General features: G+C 42.1%; 1 protein-coding gene across 1 annotated transcript in view; it reads right to left on the bottom strand.

The window, feature by feature from the left end:
• PTPRJ (protein tyrosine phosphatase receptor type J) overlaps positions 1–19,543 on the bottom strand; it is a 165,211-nt gene that overhangs the window by 26,646 nt on the left and 119,022 nt on the right. The window contains exons 6-10 of the mRNA XM_059929944.1: positions 16,985–17,251; positions 14,130–14,381; positions 6,423–6,680; positions 5,392–5,670; positions 2,683–2,973 (exon numbers count right to left, since the gene is read on the bottom strand). Of these exons, the coding sequence (XP_059785927.1) occupies positions 2,683–2,973; positions 5,392–5,670; positions 6,423–6,680; positions 14,130–14,381; positions 16,985–17,251 (1,347 nt within the window). The remainder of the gene's footprint in view (positions 1–2,682; positions 2,974–5,391; positions 5,671–6,422; positions 6,681–14,129; positions 14,382–16,984; positions 17,252–19,543) is intronic.

Here is a 19,543-nt window from a genome sequence, read left to right as displayed (position 1 = left end):
GCACAGAGTTCTAACCACTGAACCGCCAGGGAATTTCCAGCCGCTCCTCTTTACAGTTTCTTAATGTGGCTCCTAGAAAAGTTCTTATTATACAGGAGGCTCACATGATTTTCTATTGGAAGGCACAGCTCTAAACCATCCTTCAGCAACCTCTCAAGTAACTGACCACAGTGGCCACTTGGAGGCGCTGTCCAACGTCTAAGTGTCAACTGCCTCAACAGACACTTCCTAGCACCAGCTCCCACACCGTCCACAGCTCTATGCCTTTTAGTGGGCCAGCGAGGAGTCCCCAGCTCCCTGCCCCAAGACAGCTCACCCACCTCAAAGCCTGGAAATCCTTTCCTTCTCACTGTTTATCTCAGTCCTACACTAGAGGGACCTTGCCGGCCACGCTCACCATAGTGCCCCTTACCCAGGCACACAGTAAGCAATCAACAAGTGTTGGCTAAAAGACCATCGCTCCAACTCTCCCCGGTTTACCCATCCCACCACCACTTCCTGCCTCTCTCAGAGAAAATGCAGCTCCACTTTTATGTTAAATAAAAAAGTGTCAAAGTTGTACATTTAAAAAGCATGCTAAATTTGTACATAAAAATTCATCTGAGGAAAGGGAGCTACAGATTAAAAAGTGAGAGAATCACTGGACTAAATGCTGAGTGGTCATTATCTAACCCTACCACGCACTGCTCAGCTTCAGAAACAACTAACTCTAACAAGCTCCTTCCCTTCACTAGGTACTGTGCTCAGCCCTGGAGATACCGGATCAGATATGGTTTATGTTCCTCAGTGGCTTATACCCACTGAGATGACATCATAAAACAGAGAACTACAAAAAAGTACCCAACAAGGTTCACCATTTCTATTACACTGTAGAGTGCTGCAGAAACACAAAGGATTGTGACCCAGGGCCATCCTATATAGCTGTGTACTACACAACTCCAAGGAGTCCCACGCACACAGTAGACTATATGAATGGTGTCCCACGGAACTATGCAGTGCACAACTTGACTAGCCATACGTGGCAGCTCTGAAGTGATCTTCCACCTACACTACCTCATCTAATTTGTATTAACAGTCCTGGAAGGTAGGTATTATTTCCCCTTTTTTACAACTAAGAAAAACAAGGCTCAGAGAGGTTAAGCAGCTTTTCTGAGATCACACAGCTGGTAAAAGGTAGACTTTACAATCAAACCCAGGTCTGCCTAAGTCCAAGGCTCTGTCAATAGAATCCCTCAGCCATTTTCCAAGTCAGTGTCCCTGAAGTAAGAAGCCTTTTCTTCTTACTACTTCAACCACCAATTCTTTAGAAATTGTCTGGAAACATTCTGATACCCTAAAGGATATAGTATATCCAGGATTCAAAAAGCACAAAGCAAAACCAACTCAACCAGGTTGACCTAAGACATAATTTTGGCAAAGACACAGGGAGGGAAAGACAGATAAAAAGGAAACAAAGAATGAATATAACAAAACAGATACAGACTCATAGATAAAGAAAACAAACTGCTGGTTACGAGTTGGGAGAGGGGAGAGGGGAGGGGCAAGACAGGGGTAGGGGATTAAGAGGTACAAACTACTATGTATGAAATAAATAAGCGACAAAGATATACTATACAGCACAGGGAATACAGCCAATATTGTATAATAACTTTAAATGCAGTATAATCTATAAAAATCATGAATCACTATGTTGTACACCTGAAACTAATATAATGTTGTAAATCAACCATATCTCAATTAAAAAAAAAAAAGCAAAGAAGTAATTTTTTCCAAGTTCAAAATAAAAGGTGGTCATGAAAAGATTAACTAGGGGGCTCTCTCGTGAATGATCCCCTTTCCCAAAGCAGCTGGGGAGCTTGTTAATACAGATTCTAGGGAAATATGAATCTTGACTGAATATCTATCTGATAACACTATTAAAAAAAAAAAAAAAGGAAAGAAAAAAAAAGGATTGTTGGGAGTTCCCTGGTGGCCTAGAAGTTAGGATTCCGGGCTTTCACTGCTGTGGCCCAGGTTCAATCCCTGGCCGGGGAACTGAGATCTCGCAAGCCACGCAGCATGGCCAAAAAAAAAAGTATTGTTAAATTTTTAAGGGTAATGGCAATAGTAATGTGGCTATGTAAGTATGTATGTTTGTAAGAAAGGCTATGTAAGTAAGTATGTTTGAAAGAAAGGGAAAAGGAGTCCCTATCTTGCAGCAATATATACTGAAAAACTTACAAATAAAATTACAGAATAACCAGGACTGGTCTCAAAGAAGTCCAATAAGGGAGGAGGGGATATAAATGAAACAAGATTGGTCAAATGCTCACAAATGTTCAGCTGAGTGATGATGGGTACGTGGATCCCATTATACTGTCCTTTGCTTTTGTGTATATTTGAACATTTTAGGGGAACTTACTTAAAAGAAAAGGTGGCAACAAATTATTCTGTAAAACGAAGGAAACTTTTGGAATGTAAAAAATTCCCTCACTAGATTTCTATAGATTATATAGATTCTATAGAATATATAGACTCGATTTCTATAGAATTGGGTTAACAGTCCGTGCCAAAAAAAACCAAATATTTTTGGATAAATTTTTTTTAGAAACAGGTTTCTAGGCCACACTTGCAGACCCTCTGGGTCAGCTTTCCAAGGTGACCACAATGTCACCTGGCCGCCCTGCCCTCCCTCAAGCCCACCTGTGATGCCAGTGAGGCAGGTGTTCTGGGTGGGCGGTGCCATCTTGTTACAGGACCGGGCAGTGACGCTGATGTTGTACAAGGTAGAAAAATTCAAATATGTGACTTCCGTCCTGTACTCGGAGCCGTTCTCCGAGGAGCAGCTCTCTAGGTCCGTCATATTTTCCCAGTCTCCGTGGCTGACCTCCAGCTCGAAGCCTGTGTTGGTGCCGAAAGGGCAGGCCCACCTGAGGACCAAGGTTGGCTCTTTGGGGACCACTTCACAGTGGAAGGAGGTTACTGGTGCAGGGTCTGCAAGGCAAGAACAGCACAACGTGAGATTCTTGGACTTTTGCCTTTGCAAACACTGAAACTTGGGGAGCAGGAGGTTCCTGGCCCGTTGGTGATGAGGAGACAGCCATGGGGCATGACAGAAGAGGCAGAGGCTGACCTTGAATCGGGCCTTACTGAACTGTGTGACCTTGGGTCAGTCCCCCAACTGTTCTGAGCCTCAACTGCAGGACTGTCTGAGGATTAAATGAAACAGTGGCTGTCAGGGTCCAGGCTGGACGGGCACAGGGCTCCATGAGAGGTAGCGACAATACAGTGGAGGCGGTAGCAACTTCTTCGCCTGCGTCACCTCATTTTGGGGCCCGCCTGACAATCCTTCTGGAACAGGCAGGGTTAATATTGTCCTATTTTGCAGATGAATCAACTGAGGCTTAGAGAGATTAAGCAATTTGCTAAAGATGACATGGCTGGTCAGTGGCGAAGCCAAAACTGGATCTCAGGTTTTCTAAATCCAAGTCCAGCGTGTTTTCTACACATACAACAGGCTAAATAATCCATGGTAAATGGTATCGGTTTCTTCATCTCTAAAATGTGGTGTTATTTGTCTCTACCTATCTGAGGGCCAATAGCGTTTTATTGAGGGCCAACAAAAAACTGATGTAAATGGGAAACTCTGTATTAATGTACTGGGGGTGGGGAGGAATATTATCATTACTTTAATGTTGCCGTGTTTTAAAGCAGGAGAAGTTCTAAAGAGTCACCTAGTGCAACGCCCACATTCTCCACCTGAGGCCTGGAAAGGTAACCTGCCCAATGCACACCTACTCCCACTGTTCCTGTTCCGTCCACCCCCACTCATAAATGCTCATAGATATCTTTCTTTTGCTACAGGCTACAATAATTGTAGCTACGATAAACATTAGCAATGGAAGCCACCCAAATACCAAAGATCAGAGTCTAGACCCGGTGAATGGAGCCGGAGTTAGCAGAAGGGACTCAAAGCTTCAGGGATCCCTTTAGCCACTCCACGTGAAAACTCAGAGGTCATCAAGGTTCCAGCTCCTACACTGCCAGGGAGGCTGATCCGATGAGACCCCTCTTCCCCTTCCAAATCAGCCTAAACACATTTGAATGGCTTGGTCTAAGGAAGAGACGAAGCAGGTGCAAAGAGGGTAGGGAGTAGGGTGCTACACAGATACAGAGGTGATAAAGGCCCCACGATCAAAACTGTGAGCAGACGTACTCACAGCCGTCCACAAAACATTCCCCGGATTACTCTCTGAAAGTTCCCTCAGTTAAACACACGGCTCTCCTTCCCTTTAAAAGATCACACCTTTTTTTTTTTTTTTTTTTTAATTTTTTTGTTTTCTGTGAGAGTGATTCTTTTTACTTTTTTTTTTTAATTTAATTTATTTATTTATTTATTTTTGGCTGTGTTGGGTCTTCGTTTCTGTGCGAGGGCTTTCTCTAGTTGCGGTGAGCGGGGGCCACTCTTCATCACGGTGCGCGGGCCTCTCACTATTGCAGCCTCTCGTTGCGGAGCACAGGCTCCAGACGCGCAGGCTCAGTAATTGTGGCTCACGGGCCTAGTTGCTCCGCGGCATGTGGGATCTTCCCAGACCAGGGCTCGAACCCGTGTCCCCTGCACTGGCAGGCAGATTCTCAACCACTGGGCCACCAGGGAAGCCCAAGATCACACCTTTTGCATCGAGACATTGAGGATCAAGAAAGGCAAAAAAGCGGAGCATCCATTTTAACAACATCCTTTCCGTCTTCTTCTTCAGCGTAAAAGCCAAACTATGAACTACAAGCCCGGACATCATCCATGGCCTGGCCCGTCACCTCTTGCATCTTGGGCCTCACCTCCTCCCCCTCCCCCTCTTGCTCCCATGGATCCACCTCTGCCACCCTGACCTCCTGCTCTTTCTTCAATACAGCAGGCACGCTCCAGGCTCGGCACCCCAGCACTGGCTGCCCCTCTGCCTGTAATGCTCTACGCCCCAACATTCACATGGCCTGCTTTACACCCTTCAAGTCTTTGCCCAAAAGTCACCTTTTCAATGAAGGCTTCCCAAGATAAACATCTCATTTCCCCCATCCTTGTTTATTTCCCCCTCCTTACTAATCATCAGCTAATAACCTATTTATCTTGTTTATTATGTCTTCCCTACCAGAATAAAAGTTCCAGAAAGGCAGGGACTTGTCTGTGTCCTTTAACAGTGCCTGGCATATAGTAAATGCTCAATACATATCTGTTGAATGAATAAATGATGCGGGCAGCAAGATAGCACTAATAAGCTAATAGGATGCTCAAAGAGAGCTTGGGGTCTATTATCACACACCACACAAAAGCTAATCAACTAGAGTTTATTTCAAGAACCTACGTGCAAGGCCAGCATCACACAAGAAGGAGTCCAAGAGGCACGTGGGACTACTCACCTGTACAGAATGACTGCCAGCCAGGTGCCAGTGACTCAATGACATTCCCCACCTGTGTGAAGATCTCTACGGTGTATGAGGAGCCAGGTGTTAACTCGGTGACTGTAGCATAGGTGGTGCCGATGCCTGTGACTATTGATGTGGCCTTGCTGGAATTTCCATCCTGCTCAATAAGAAGGCGGTAGGTGTACCTGAAAGAGGTGTTATCAAAGTTCTGCCAGTTTAAGGTTGCTGCTGTGGTGTTGGTCCTTACTTCAATGTTGGACACATTGCTGGGCCCTTAGTTTTTAAAAAAAAAAAAAAAAAAAAAGCATGGATTAGCTTGAACCATTTTATTATTTGCATATAAAAATAGCCAGAAAATTAAATTTAATTTAATAAAAAATAAAAATACCCTGGCTCCTTTTGGGAAAGAATAAATAAAGCTAATATTTGCTGGACTCGAAAGATAGAACGCTTTCCAAAAAAGACATTCAGAAAATAATTATACAGATTAAATCTCAAAAGAATGAAAGTTTTTCAGGCTTCTTTTAATACTTTATCTGAAATATATTTTCAAGATGTAATTTCTGTTTTTGAAATATGATTAACGAAAGAGAAAAACATATGAAAAAGACATTATGAACTACCACTTCTACCATATATTTAGGTCAAATATTACCAAAGTACTTCCCTCACTTTTGCATGCAAAGCGCCTCATTTGGGCTGCATCTTCCAATGCCAACATGACAGGGTGACTCTCCTCTAGTCTGTATTCCAGACTAGAGAATAAATAGTCATGTTTTCCATGCTTATGGGATCCCTTTCTGCTTCAGAAGACAATTCCAAGTTCATATGGCTCAGCACCAAGTGCCCCAAGAGCACAGAAGAACATTTGCTGAGGCCGATGTTTTCAGCTTACACAGTTTCACATTCTACCTGGAGCCCAGAAACACAAGAGCCTCTTATTCCATCATTTAACCAATGCTTACTTCCTATCCTCCAAGTGAAAGGGAGAATACTCCCTTAGGAGGGTGTTCTAAGACACTTACGTGTGTACTGTGCAGTGGAGTTGGATTGCCCCCAGGTATCGTTCATTTCTGGGAAGATTGTGATGTTATATAAGGTGCCCGGGATCAGGCCCCCGAGAGTGATCGCTTCATGAGAACTATTTGTCTGGTTAGAGCTGTGCTCAGACTGTATCACTACACAGTAGATGTACCCAGTAACATTGTCCGTATTCCGCCACACCAACTGCATGTCGGTTGTGGTGACATTAACCACACGGATATCAAACACTGCACTGAGGTCTGGTCAGAGGAAAGGAAGAAAAAAGGAAGTCTATTAATGACCATCATAACATCCAGCTTTATTCCAAAGAGTCTGACAAGAGAACTTGCTCTTTTGCCATCAAACCCTCAAATGAGTTCACATAGGGCAAACTCTAAAACTTAGGTGAGAAACACACACACTCAGTTCTTTCAAGAATTTTGGCTCTTCTGTAACACAGATGAACTTACCAGCTTATTCTATCAGTTTTCTGGTCTTTTGTTTTTTTTGCTATCATAGAGATGCCCCCTTCGGGGGTCTTCTGGAGTGGAAATCACGGTCAGTTTCTTGATCTGAGTGCTAGTGACCAGATGGGTTCTGTTTGTGAAGATTCATCAAACTATGCACTTAGGATGTGTGTGCTTTTCAGTATGTGTACTATATCTCAGTAAGTAGTTTTTTTTAATCACTCCCTCAAAAGAAAACATCTTTCTATAACATAGACAGGCATACTGAAGAGACAAACTGAAATAGAGTTGACACTAAGTGGGAGCATTTGAGGCTGGAGTGACGAAGGGAAAAAGCACACATGCCCTCCACGCTCAGAGCTGGGAGTCAGAAGTGATATCACCCAATGAGTCCTCTCGGTTCTGTACTCGGATCATCTCACCTCTACACACTGAACCAGCTGCAATATGAATGCACAGATCCCAGAAACAACTAGATAAGAGGACCTCTTTTCTGCCCTTGCTTACAAAACTTTTCTCTCTTTACCCAGTAACCAAGGTCACCTCTAAAGAGGCAAGTTGAGTAGATAGGGGACAAAAGAGGGGAACATTTTCACTGTAAAACCCTTTGTATTTTTTAAAATTTTGTACCACATGCATGTACTATCTGCTCAAAAATTAATTTTTAAGTAGGTTCTCCTTAAAGGAAGGTAACTGAGAATCTTCTTTCCCTACCACCGGATTCCTGATGTTAAAGGGATTCCACAGACAGAAGACCATGAAAGGCAGCAGTTTTCTATAAACATAAAAATAGTAGAAATAACCTAAATATTCCATAAAAAGGGAAGGGCTATATACATTGTGATCTGGCTACAAGATGAAATAGTCTGCAGCCACTAAAAACATGAAAACCATAACAACTACAGGAGGGAAGTTATGATATATATGGAGTAAAAAGAAAAAGTTCAAATACAAAATAAAATAATTCATATAATAATTACAATGATATAAACTAAATATATGACCATGGACACAGATAGAAAAGGAATTCAGTTGGGTTAGAAGAGTGGAGTTACTTTTGTTTCCCTGCCTTTTTGTGGTAGTAAAATACATACAACATAATATTTATCATTTTAACCATTTGTAAGTGTACAACTCAGTAGCATTAAATACATTCACAATGTTGTGTCACCATCACCATCATCTGTACCCAAAACACTTCATCATCCCCAACACGAACTCTGTTCCCATGAAACAACAACGCTCATTCCTCCCTCCTCCCAGCCCCTCTCTTCTACCTTCTGTCTCTATGAACATGCCTATTCTAGGCACCTCATATAAGTGGATTCATATGGTAGTTGTCCTTCTATGTCCAGCTTTTTTCACTTAGCATAATGTTTTCAAGATTTATCCACACTATAGCATGTCTCAGTACTTCGTTCCTTTTTATGGCTAAATAATATTCTATCGTATGGATATACCACATTTTGCCTATCCATTCCTCTGTTGATGGACACTTGGTTGCCTCCACCTTTTAGCTATTGTGAATCATGCTCCTATGAACATTGGTGTAGAGATAACTGTTCAAGGCCCTGCTTTCAATTCTTTTGGAAATATATATACATGTAGGAGTGGAATTGCTGGGTCATACGGTATTTGTTTCCCTTTTTCAAAATTGCCTTTAATGCTGTTACATTTATTCTCCCCAATAACAATGAACATTGGCCAATAACAGAATCGTAATACCCTATGAGTCTAGTGCCTTATTACAACTCTTCTTGATTTCCATTCAACCGGACAATTATAGGCAATAGTACAAGAGATGCCTTCTCCTTATGAATAGGCTTAAATTACTTTTGCAGCTGTACCATATCAAAGCACAGTCCACACTCTGGTTAAGACCTCAGTCTTCAAAATCAGACAGAGGCCAGTTCACTACCTTGTCACCCTGGGCCAGTTACTTAAGTTCACAGAGTCCCCATTTCCTACTCTATAAAATAGAGATGATAATAGTCCCTACCTCATGGAGTTGTGTTCAAAATGTTTAAATACAAGATGACAGCCCAGCCATTTGTAGACCCTTAGTATACTATGTTATTATTACATTAAATTCTGGTCGTTGGCAAGTCATACAATATCAAAGGGACCCCACAATGGTGATGCCCTTACCATTAGCAACATTCTCAAAAAGAAAGAAAAAAATATATGTTGATACTACGACCCTACCTCAAAAGTCTAATCTGAAATTCAGACTTGAAAAGGAATTACTGCACTTCATCTGAGGGATGCATTTTAGCAGTTCCCATATTTTGGAAGCAGATCTTCCTAGTAGCTATCAGTGCTTAACCCAACCAACAGAGTTGAAGAAACCTACACAAGGAGAATCTCAAGAGTCCAAATGACTTCACATGTGGCTCAAGGAATCAGTCTCATTTCTTTATTCCTCCCTTCTATGGAAAATATTTCAATTCCCTTGCAATCAAAGATCAAGGAATACTGTATGTTTTCCAAGCCTTCCCAAAAATTTCATTTCAAATTTTAAAAACAATAATGAGCAATAGTTTTCATGAAATGTTTTTATCAATATCAATAGGCCTCAAAGAACTAACAAAACTACTGTATCACAATGTTGTTTATGAAAGACTATAAATAATCTACCTGTCCAACAATAGGGGAGTAGTTAAATATTTATAAACTTTAGGGTTTCAGGACCCCTTTATCTTCTTAAAACTTATTAAGGCTCTCAGAGAATTTTCATTTATTTAGGTTATATTTATGTATGCTATAATAGAAAAATTTTAATGAGGAAAATATTTAAAACATAAGAATACACAAGCATGCATTCCATTAGCCAACAGAAAAATGATCTCATCCCATGTCACAGAGCATCTAGAAAACTCCACTGTACACTCATCATGAGAGAATGAGAGTGAAGAAGCCAAATAGCATTCCAATATTATTACGATAATAATACCTTACAGGGTTTCCCTGGTGGCTCAGTAGTTAAGAATCTGCCTCCCAGTGCAGGCGACACAGGTTCGAGCCCTGGTCCAAGAAGATCCCACATGCCACGGAGCAACTAAGCCCGGGCACCACAACTACTGAGCCTGCGCTCTAGAGCCCGAGAGCCACAACTACTGAAGCCCATGTGCCTAGAGCCCCTGCTCCGCAACAAGAGAAGCCACCGCAATGAGAAGCCCGCGCACTGCAACAAAGAGTAGCCCCTGCTCACCACAACTAGAGAAAGCCCGCAAGCAGCAACAGAGACCCCACGCAGCCAAAAATAAATAAATAAAATAAATAAATTTTTAAAAATAATAATAATAATACCTTACAGACCCGCTTGAAAGAATCTAGGGGACTCCCAGAGATCCCTGGACCACACTTTGAGAACCACTGATCTAACCAAGGGGTCAGCGAACTTTTTCTATATGGACCACAGAATAAATATTTTAGGTTTTGCAGGCCATTTATTCTCTGTGGCAACTACTCATTTCTAGCACAAAAGAAGCCATAGATGTTATATAAAGAAATGAGCATGGTTGTGTTCCAATAAAACTTTACTCTCTACAAAAAAACAGGCAGTGGGCCAGATTTGGCCCATGGGCCATTTTTACCTGTTGACTCCTGATTTAGACAATGGAATGTCAGGCAGGTATTAAAATTATCCTGCAGAGAAGGAAAGAAATCATAAAGATCAGAGCAGAAATAAATGAAAAAGAAATTAAGGAAACGATGGCAAAGATCAATAAAACTAAAAGCTGGTTCTTTGAGAAGATAAACAAAATTGATAAACCATTAGCCAGACTCATCAAGAAAAAAAGGGAGAAGACGCAAATCAATAGAATTAGAAATGGAAAAGGAGAAGTAACAACTGACACTGCAGAAATACAAAGGATCATGAGAGATTACTACAAGCAACTCTATGCCAATAAAATGGGCAACCTGGAAGAAATGGATAAATTCTTAGAAATGCACAACCTTCCGAGACTGAACCAGGAAGAAATAGAAAATATGAACAGACCAATCACAAGCACTGAAATTCAAACTGTGATTAAAAATCTTCCAACAAACAAAAGCCCAGGACCAGATGGCTTCACAGGTGAATTCTATTAAACATTTAGAGAAGAGCTAACACCTATCCTTCTCAAACTCTTCCAAAATAAAGCAGAGGGAGGAACACTCCCAAACTCATTCTACGAGGCCACCATCACCCTGATACTAAAACCAGACAAAGATGTCACAAAGAAAGAAAACTACAGGCCAATATCACTGATGAACATAGATGCAAAAATTCTCCACAAAATACTAGCAAACAGAATCTAACAGCACATTAAAAGGATCATACACCATGATCAAGTGGGGTTTATCCCAGGAATGCAAGGATTCTTCAATATACGCAAATCAATCAATGTGATAACACCATATTAACAAATTGAAGGAGAAAAACCATGTGATCATCTCAATAGATGCAGAGAAAGCTTTTGACAAAATTCAACACCTATTTATGATAAAAACCCTCCAGAAAGGAGGCATAGGGGGAACTTTCCTCAACATAATGAAGACCATATATGACAAACCCACAGCCAACATCGTCCTCAATGGTGAAAAACTGAAACCATTTCCACTAAGATCAGTAACAAAACAAGGTTGCCCACTCTCACCACTATTATTCAACATAGTTTTGTAAGCTTTAGCCACAGTAATCAGAGAAGAAAAGAAATAAAAGGAATCCAAATCGGAAAAGAAGAAGTAAAGCTGTCACTGTTTGCAGATGACATGATACTATACAAAGAGAATCCTAAAGATGCTACCAGAAGACTACTAGAGCTAATCAATGAATTTGGTAAAGTAGCAGGATACAAAATTAATGCACAGAAATCTCTTGCATTCCTATACACTAATGATGAAAAATCTGAAGGTGAAATTAAGAAAACACTCCCATTTACCATTGCAACAAAAAGAATAAAATATCTAGGAATAAACCTACCTAAGCAGACAAAAGACCTGTATACAGAAAATTTTAAGACACTGATGAAAGAAATTAAAGATGATACAAATAGATGGAGAGATATACCATGTTCTTGGATTGGAAGAATCAACGTTGTGAAAATGACTCTACTACCCAAAGCAATCTACAGATTCATTGCAATCCCTATCAAACTACCAATGGCATTTTTTCACAGAACTAGAACAAAAAATTTCACAATTTGTATGGAAACACAAAAGACCCCAAATAGCCAAAGCAATCTTGAGAAAGAAAAATGGAGCTGGAGGAATCAGGCTCCCTGACTTCAGACAAAGCAACAGTAATCAAGACAGTATGGTACTGGCACAAAAACAGAAATATAGATCAATGGAACAGGATAGAAAGCCCAGAGATAAACCCACGCACATATGGTCGCCTTACCTTTGATAAAGGAGGCAAGAATATACAGTGGAGAAAAGACAGCCTCTTCAATAAGTGGTGCTGGGAAAACTGGACAGCTACATGTAAAAGAATGAAATTAGAACACTCCCTAACACCATACACAAAAGCAAACTCAAAATGGATTAAAGACCTAAATGTAAGGCCAGACACTATCAAACTCTTAGAGGAAAACATAGGCAGAACACTCTATGACATAAAACACAGCAAGATCCTTTTTGACCCACCTCTTAGAGAAATGGAAATAAAAACAAAAATAAACAAACGGGACCTAATGAAACTTAAAAGCTTTTGCACAGCAAAGGAAACCATAAACAAGACCAAAAGACAACCCTCAGAATGGGAGAAAATATTTGCAAATGAAGCAACTGACAAAGGATTAATCTCCAAAATTTACAAGCAGCTCATGCAGCTCAGTATCAATAAAACAAACAACCCAACCCAAAAATGGGCAGAGGACCTAAATAGACATTTCTCCAAAGAAGATATACAGACTGCCAACAAACACATGAAAGAATGCTCAACATCATTAATCATTAGAGAAATGCAAATCAAAACTACAATGAGATATCATCTCACACCAGTCAGAATGGCCATCATCAAAAAATCTACAAACAATAATTGCTGGAGAGGGTGTGGAGAAAAGGGAACCCTCTTGCACTATTGGTGGGAATGAAAATTGATACAGCCACTATGGAGAACAGTATGGAGGTTCCTTAAAAAACTAAAAATAGAACTACCATATGACCCAGCAATCCCACTACTGGGCATATACCCTGAGAAAACCATAATTCAAAAAGAGTCAGGTACCACAATGTTCATTGCAGCTCTATTTACAATAGCCAGGACATGGAAGCAACCTAAGTGTCCATCGACAGATGAATGGATAAAGAAGATGTGGCACATATATACAATGGAATATTACTCAACCATAAAAAGAAACGAAATTGAGTTATTTGTAGTGAGGTGGATAGATTTAGTGTCTGTCATACAGAGTGAAGTACGTCAGAAACAGAAAAACAAATACCGTATGCTAACACATATATATGGAATCTAAAAAAAAAAAAAAAGTCATGAATAACCTAGGGGCAAGACGGGAACAAAGACACAGACCTACTAGACAATGGACTTGAGGATACGGGGAGGGGGAAGGGTAAGCTGGGACAAAGTAAGAGAGTGGCATGGACATATATACACCACCAAACGTAAAATAGATAGCTAGTGGGAAGCAGCCGCATAGCACAGGGAGATCAGCTCAGTGCTTTGTGACCACCAGAGGGGTGGGATAGGGAGGGTGGGAGGGAGGGAGACGCAAGGGGGAAGAGATATGGGGACATATGTATATCTGTAACTGATTCACTTTGTTATAAAGCAGAAATTAACACACCATTATAAAGCAATTATACTCCAATAAAGATGTTTAATAAAAAAAATTTTTTTAATTATCCTGCAGAAATATTTATGCTAATAGGGAAGAATAGTCCTAATAAACTTGAAATGCAAAAAGCCGATAACACATGTACAGTATTTTAATATTTGCTAAAATATATATACACACACACATACACACCTTTCTATATCTTAAAATTCTAAAACATCACGCATCAAAATCTATTAGTTATTATCTCTGGTTGTTGGTTTACATGTGATTTTTCTTTTTGCTTGTCTGTATTTTATATAATGAATATGCATTGCTGTCATTATAAATGTGTTTAAAAGTTTTTCTTAGATATTTAAAAGAAAACCAATATTTGGAAAATTTGACATTTATAAATTATACTGATTTCCCTTAAGAAACATGACTGTTTCACAGAAAGTACAACCTATTTGCTTACCAGTTGTACCGTTAACTGTTTGGGAATCCCCTTTAGTCCCATTTGGTCCTTGTGGAAATATGTCAAAACGATACTTGGTTCCAGGGCGTAAGCCACCAATGACAATACTTTGTTCGGTGGTTGTGTTAGGTCCTCCAGCTTCATCCGGTGTGATATATATCTCAAAGGAATTAGAGTCATTGCTGTTCCACGCTAAGCCAATTTCCCTTGTGCTGACACTTGTCACTCGAAAGTCAGAAACTGGACAGGGGGCTGTGGGTAGAAAGTAAATGACTAGATTAAGAATCTATTTCTCCAGAAGACAAGGGTGACTGCACCTCACAAAATATTTACAATGAGATTAAACGTACACTTGGGACACCTGACCTCTCTTTTTCTCTTTTTTGTATTATCACCTACAACACAAGCCCCTCAGAAACTCATGTTTCTAACCAACAAGAGAACACTTGGCCACAGGAGTGCAGAAACTGGTGTTTAAGTTGTACAAAGTCATTCAAAGGAAATGAGAAGAGGCGTAAATTCTCGTGGGTCAAGGGCTCAGGCACTGGAGGACCTTGGCCACTGCTGGCTGCCTATGTTGTATACATTACTTAGCCTTCCAGAGTCTCTGTTTAAGGAAGTGCAGCAGAGGCTGCTGTTGACCCCCAAAATCCATTCCCCCCTCCGTTTTCCTTAATCATACACCCCCAGATTCTTAGCAGTGTACATGGCTATTGGAAAGAAAAACTACATTTCCCAGCCTCCCTTGCAACTAGGCTAAGTTCTGGTCAATGGGATGTGCGTATAAGCACCACATGGCTCCTAAGAAGCATCCTTAAAGGATGGAGCGTTACCTTTTATCCTTCCTCCTTCTTGTAACTGGAACGTGGGTGTGATGCCTGAAGCTCAGGCTGCCTGGCTATAGAACCAACAATGTGGCAGTGGCTGCAGCTTCCTGATGCCAGGACGGCAGCTCAGTACATTCCTGGAGCCAACAACTACAGCCAGGGCTGCTGACAGTGACACAGTTGGGGACTCCCTGGATGGGGAGTTCTGCACCCTTAGGCTGGGAGTCATTTCTGGGTCCCAGCCTAGAGCTGCACCCCACATGGTGTGAGTTGAATTGTGTCCCCTCAAAATTCCTATGTTGAAGTCCTAACCATCAGTACCTCAGAATCTGACTATATTTGGAGGTAGGATTTTTAAAGAGGTGATTAAGGTGAAATGAGGCCATTAAGGTGGGCCCTAATCCAATCCATTATGACTAGTATCCTTATTAGATTAGAGGGAACTATATTCAATATCCTGTGATAAACCATAATGGAAAAGAATATGAAAAAGAATATATATATGTATAACTAAATCACTTTGCTGTACAGCAGAAATTAAACACAACATTGTAAATCAACTATACTTCAATAAAATTTTTAAAAAAAAGAGGAGATTAGGACACAGACATGCACAGATCAAAGGAGAATCATGTGAAGACACAGGGAGAAGCCGGCCATTACAAAGCCAGGAAGGGAGGTCTCAGAAGAAACCAAGCCTGAATCACCTGATCTCAGACTTCTTGCCTCCAGAACTGTGAGACAGTCGATTTCTATTGTTTAAGCCTCCCAATCTGTCGTACTTGTTATGGCAGTCCTAGCAAACTTACACACCAGCACTTCCAATGATTCTGTAAACCCTCAGTTCCCAAGATAAGATCCTCTTCCGTTTAAAATAGCTCATGGTTTCTGTTTCTTGCAAATGAGCAGTAGCTAACCATCCCATCCTGCCTAGCATTGGGCTTCTTTTATAATGAGAGAGAAATAAACTCCTGTCTTGGATACTTGGGGAGTTTGTTACTCACAGTGAACCTGATCCTAATAGAGAGATTAAACAGTTAAAAAAAAAAAAAAAAAAAAGTAAAAGGTGAAGAAAAGAAAGCAGATTTCATTTAGTCCAAAGACCCAGTCAGAAGACGTTTGTAAGAATGCCTAAGGTGTGCTTCTTGGAAAGCAACAGACACTCGAATAAAGTATTCTGGTAGGATGAGTCCTGGGTCCAGAGCCAGGCACCCCTGGGTTCAAGTCCCTGCCCTGCTGTTTACCAGCTCTGTGGTCTTGGGCAAACTCTTCAGTTGTGCTGGGCTATAGTCTTTTCATCTGTAAGACAGGGATCCTAACACCTACCGTGAAGGCCACTGCAATACATGTAAAGCTCCTGGCGCAGTGCAATACCGATATTACTATATTATTACATTACTACTCTACTGGCACACCATTATTGTTTTAATTACTGGACCGTCCTTGGAACAGAATGGTTTTTATTTGCTGCCTAACATCTTGTCTTTAAGAGGCAGCTGGATCAGAAGAAAGAAAAGACAAGACATAGCTGTGTCCTATTTCCTTATAATGTCAGCATCCAAAGGACAAAGGGACATGAATAACCAGGTTCTTTATAACAGGTTCCATGTATCAACTTGCTCCCTGTCGCTAGCACACGAGAATGGCCGTCACCAGCGCAGGCTGGAGCTGAGAGAGCCCAGCTGTCTGATCCCACCTCTGACACTCACAAGGTGTGACACCTGTCCATAGCATCTGTCTCGGCCTGGGCTTCCTCATCCATAAAATGAGGCCAGTGCCATGTCACAGATTTGTGAACATTACATGAGACCGTGCAAGGAAAGCACGTCCCGCGATGCTGGGCGTGTGGGCAGGGTCAATCAATGGTCACCGTCATAAGATCACACAGCCTGAAGGTGGTAAGCGTCCCTGTGGACCCACAAGCTGAGCTGTGCTTTCCTCAAGGGCAGGAACGGAATTTGTCTTGTATCTGCACCTGGCGCATAGCAGGCAGGCAAGAAAGGTTAGCAAAGCAATGAGTGGACTCACGGGTGTACACTTGGAGAAAGCCCGGTATGCCCTCGTAACTGTTGTTAAGGAAAGGCCACACTGTGATGTCGTATAAGGTGCTCGAGCTGAGTGAGGTGATGACGGCACGAGTCTCACTGACAGTGAGATTGAAGGAATCTGTCTCGCCAGCAACTTGTATCTTGTAGGTATAGACAGAGGATGACTCATTGTCATTGATTTTCCAGGTCAGGGTCAAGCCTGTGGCACTGATGTTCACAACTTTGATGTCAAACACCTGACTGGAATCTGCAAAGACACAAGAGGAGTTAACAACCACCAGAATGGCCAAGCCAGACAGAAAGAGACAGAGAGAGGGAGAGATGCTGTCATCAAGGAACGTCATCTAATCTAAGAAACACTCTTAGCAATTCTTCCTTCCTACTCGACACCATTTAACGCAACATACCTGAGTGTAGGGTGGTCCCAGCAAAAGTCAGGCAGCATCTTCAGTGAAGAAAACAACCTGGCCAATTGCAACTGCATAGTTACTCTACGTTCTTCTTGTGAGCTGACTCTTAGAGATGCGATAGACTCCTCAGACAACAACATGGACTCTACACGTGCCCCCCTAGGTGCTGGGTGACCCCAAAAGGTCTCAACCATACATCCATCCAAGAATGAACACTATACTCTACATGATCAAGTAAAGGTCACAGACTTTCGCATGAGGCAGGTCTGGGTTCCAAGGTCAGCTCTACTTGAATAGGCAGGTGGATCTTAGGAAAATCACCGAGCTCAGCTTCCTCATCTATAAAGTCAGGATAATAATCCTAACTCAAGAAAAGATAACACAAGAGTGCTAGTTATTCACCACTTGCCCACCCCACTCTCCCAATCCACCCTCTGTCCTTCTCCTGCCTGCTCTGTGCCCCGGGGAGGCTGAGCCCTGTACCTTGCATCACTGGGGCACAGGTTGGGGGATAGAGACTCTGCCAGGTGGCCTGGGACCAGGTTCCACCAATGAGCGATAGGGGCAGGCTACTGGGGGGCGGGAGGAGAAAGCAGTTGGAGTCCTTCTCCTCACTGCCTCCTGCTCTGGGTCACCTGTTCTGACATAGCTGTGTCCTCCACTGCCCCAGCCCTCGCTCGGCTCCAGAAACACCATCTCCTCCCCCTTACTCTTCAGCCTTGGAGGTGATTTCCTATCATGACTAGTCTCAGGCGTCTCAACATCCTCTGATGGTGTCCTTAACTCCATCCCACCTAATTAGTCACTTGAAAAGTGCATGGTACCATACATGTATGTGTATCTGTGTGTATGTGTGTGTGTGTACACATGAGTATACACACACATATACATACACACACAACATAGAGAGGGTTAAGCCTACAATATAATTATTATAATAGTATATATTATATAATATTATTATTATTTATTAAGCACTAGGACAGTCAACACAAACCAGGCTTTGTGTATATCCACATGACCAAAAGCCAAAAATGCAATCACTATTACTTTAATTCCACTCAAATCACTTTACAAAGCAGGGAACCCCAGGTCCACACTAATCCACAGGCCGCTTTTCGCAGGATCAGGCAAAAAGGCCCTCCTCTGGATGGCTCTGCCCCGGGGGGTGTGGCTGGGTGAAAGGCCCAGAGACTAGATTTCAGCCCCACTCACCTCCCTGCACAAGCATCTTGTATGTAGGACAGCCCCACCACTGTCAATGGCACCCCTGGAGGAGTCCCTTCCCCCCTTCCCTCCTCCCCCAGCCAAAAATTGCCCCCAGGTGTCCTATAACACATCCTCCCAGCCCCTCCAAAAGAGAGAGAGCAGCTCTCAAAACATACATATACCATCTCTCTAGGAAATGAATCAACCCCTCCAGAATCATCAGAGTCCTTGAGATGTTACCTAGTCCCAGTGCCTCTCCACTTTCATAGCTCAGTGGCCAGCATCTGCACTTTCACTCATGACGTTTCCTCAACTGACATATCCTCCTCCTCCTCCTCTCCATTTATCCAAATCCTATCCTCCCTTCAAAGAAAGTTAGATCCTCCCTGTAGAAGAGGCCTTCCTTTGGGATTTAACATTAAAATCAGGCTCCAGCTTTCCCATGTCCCCAGCACTTAGTGGGCAACTGTAGTGCACAGTGACCATGGGTTGCCTATGAAGCATCCAAGTCCCTCTTCCAAAAGGCATCCCAACCCCCCTTGTGGGGAGGAGGTGCCTGTCACCCATGTGGAAGCTGGAGGGACAGCGGCTCCCTTCCCCAGCACAGCCATCTAGAAAGCAACATGACACCCTCTTCACCCTAGAATCCTGAGGGAGTGTCACCAGCTCCAGCACGGACCAGCCCTCCAGAGTTTCCTGGATGCTGGACCGTTTTCTGTCCTTGGTCCTCCAGCCTCCAGCCTTACTGCCTCCATTCTATGGATCTATGACAGCCTTTCAGAACAGATATATTTTGGGGGTTTGTTTGTTTATTTGTTTTAATTTTTATTGGAGTATATTTGACTTACAAATACGATGTTGTGTTAGTCTCTGCTGTACAGCAAAGAGACGGTCATATAGAATAGAGGTATTGTTGGATA

The sequence above is a fragment of the Balaenoptera ricei genome, chromosome 8 (genome assembly GCF_028023285.1).
Source record: "Balaenoptera ricei isolate mBalRic1 chromosome 8, mBalRic1.hap2, whole genome shotgun sequence".
In the NCBI taxonomy this organism is placed as follows: domain Eukaryota; kingdom Metazoa; phylum Chordata; class Mammalia; order Artiodactyla; family Balaenopteridae; genus Balaenoptera; species Balaenoptera ricei.
This window is presented reverse-complemented; position numbering and strand designations above follow the sequence as displayed.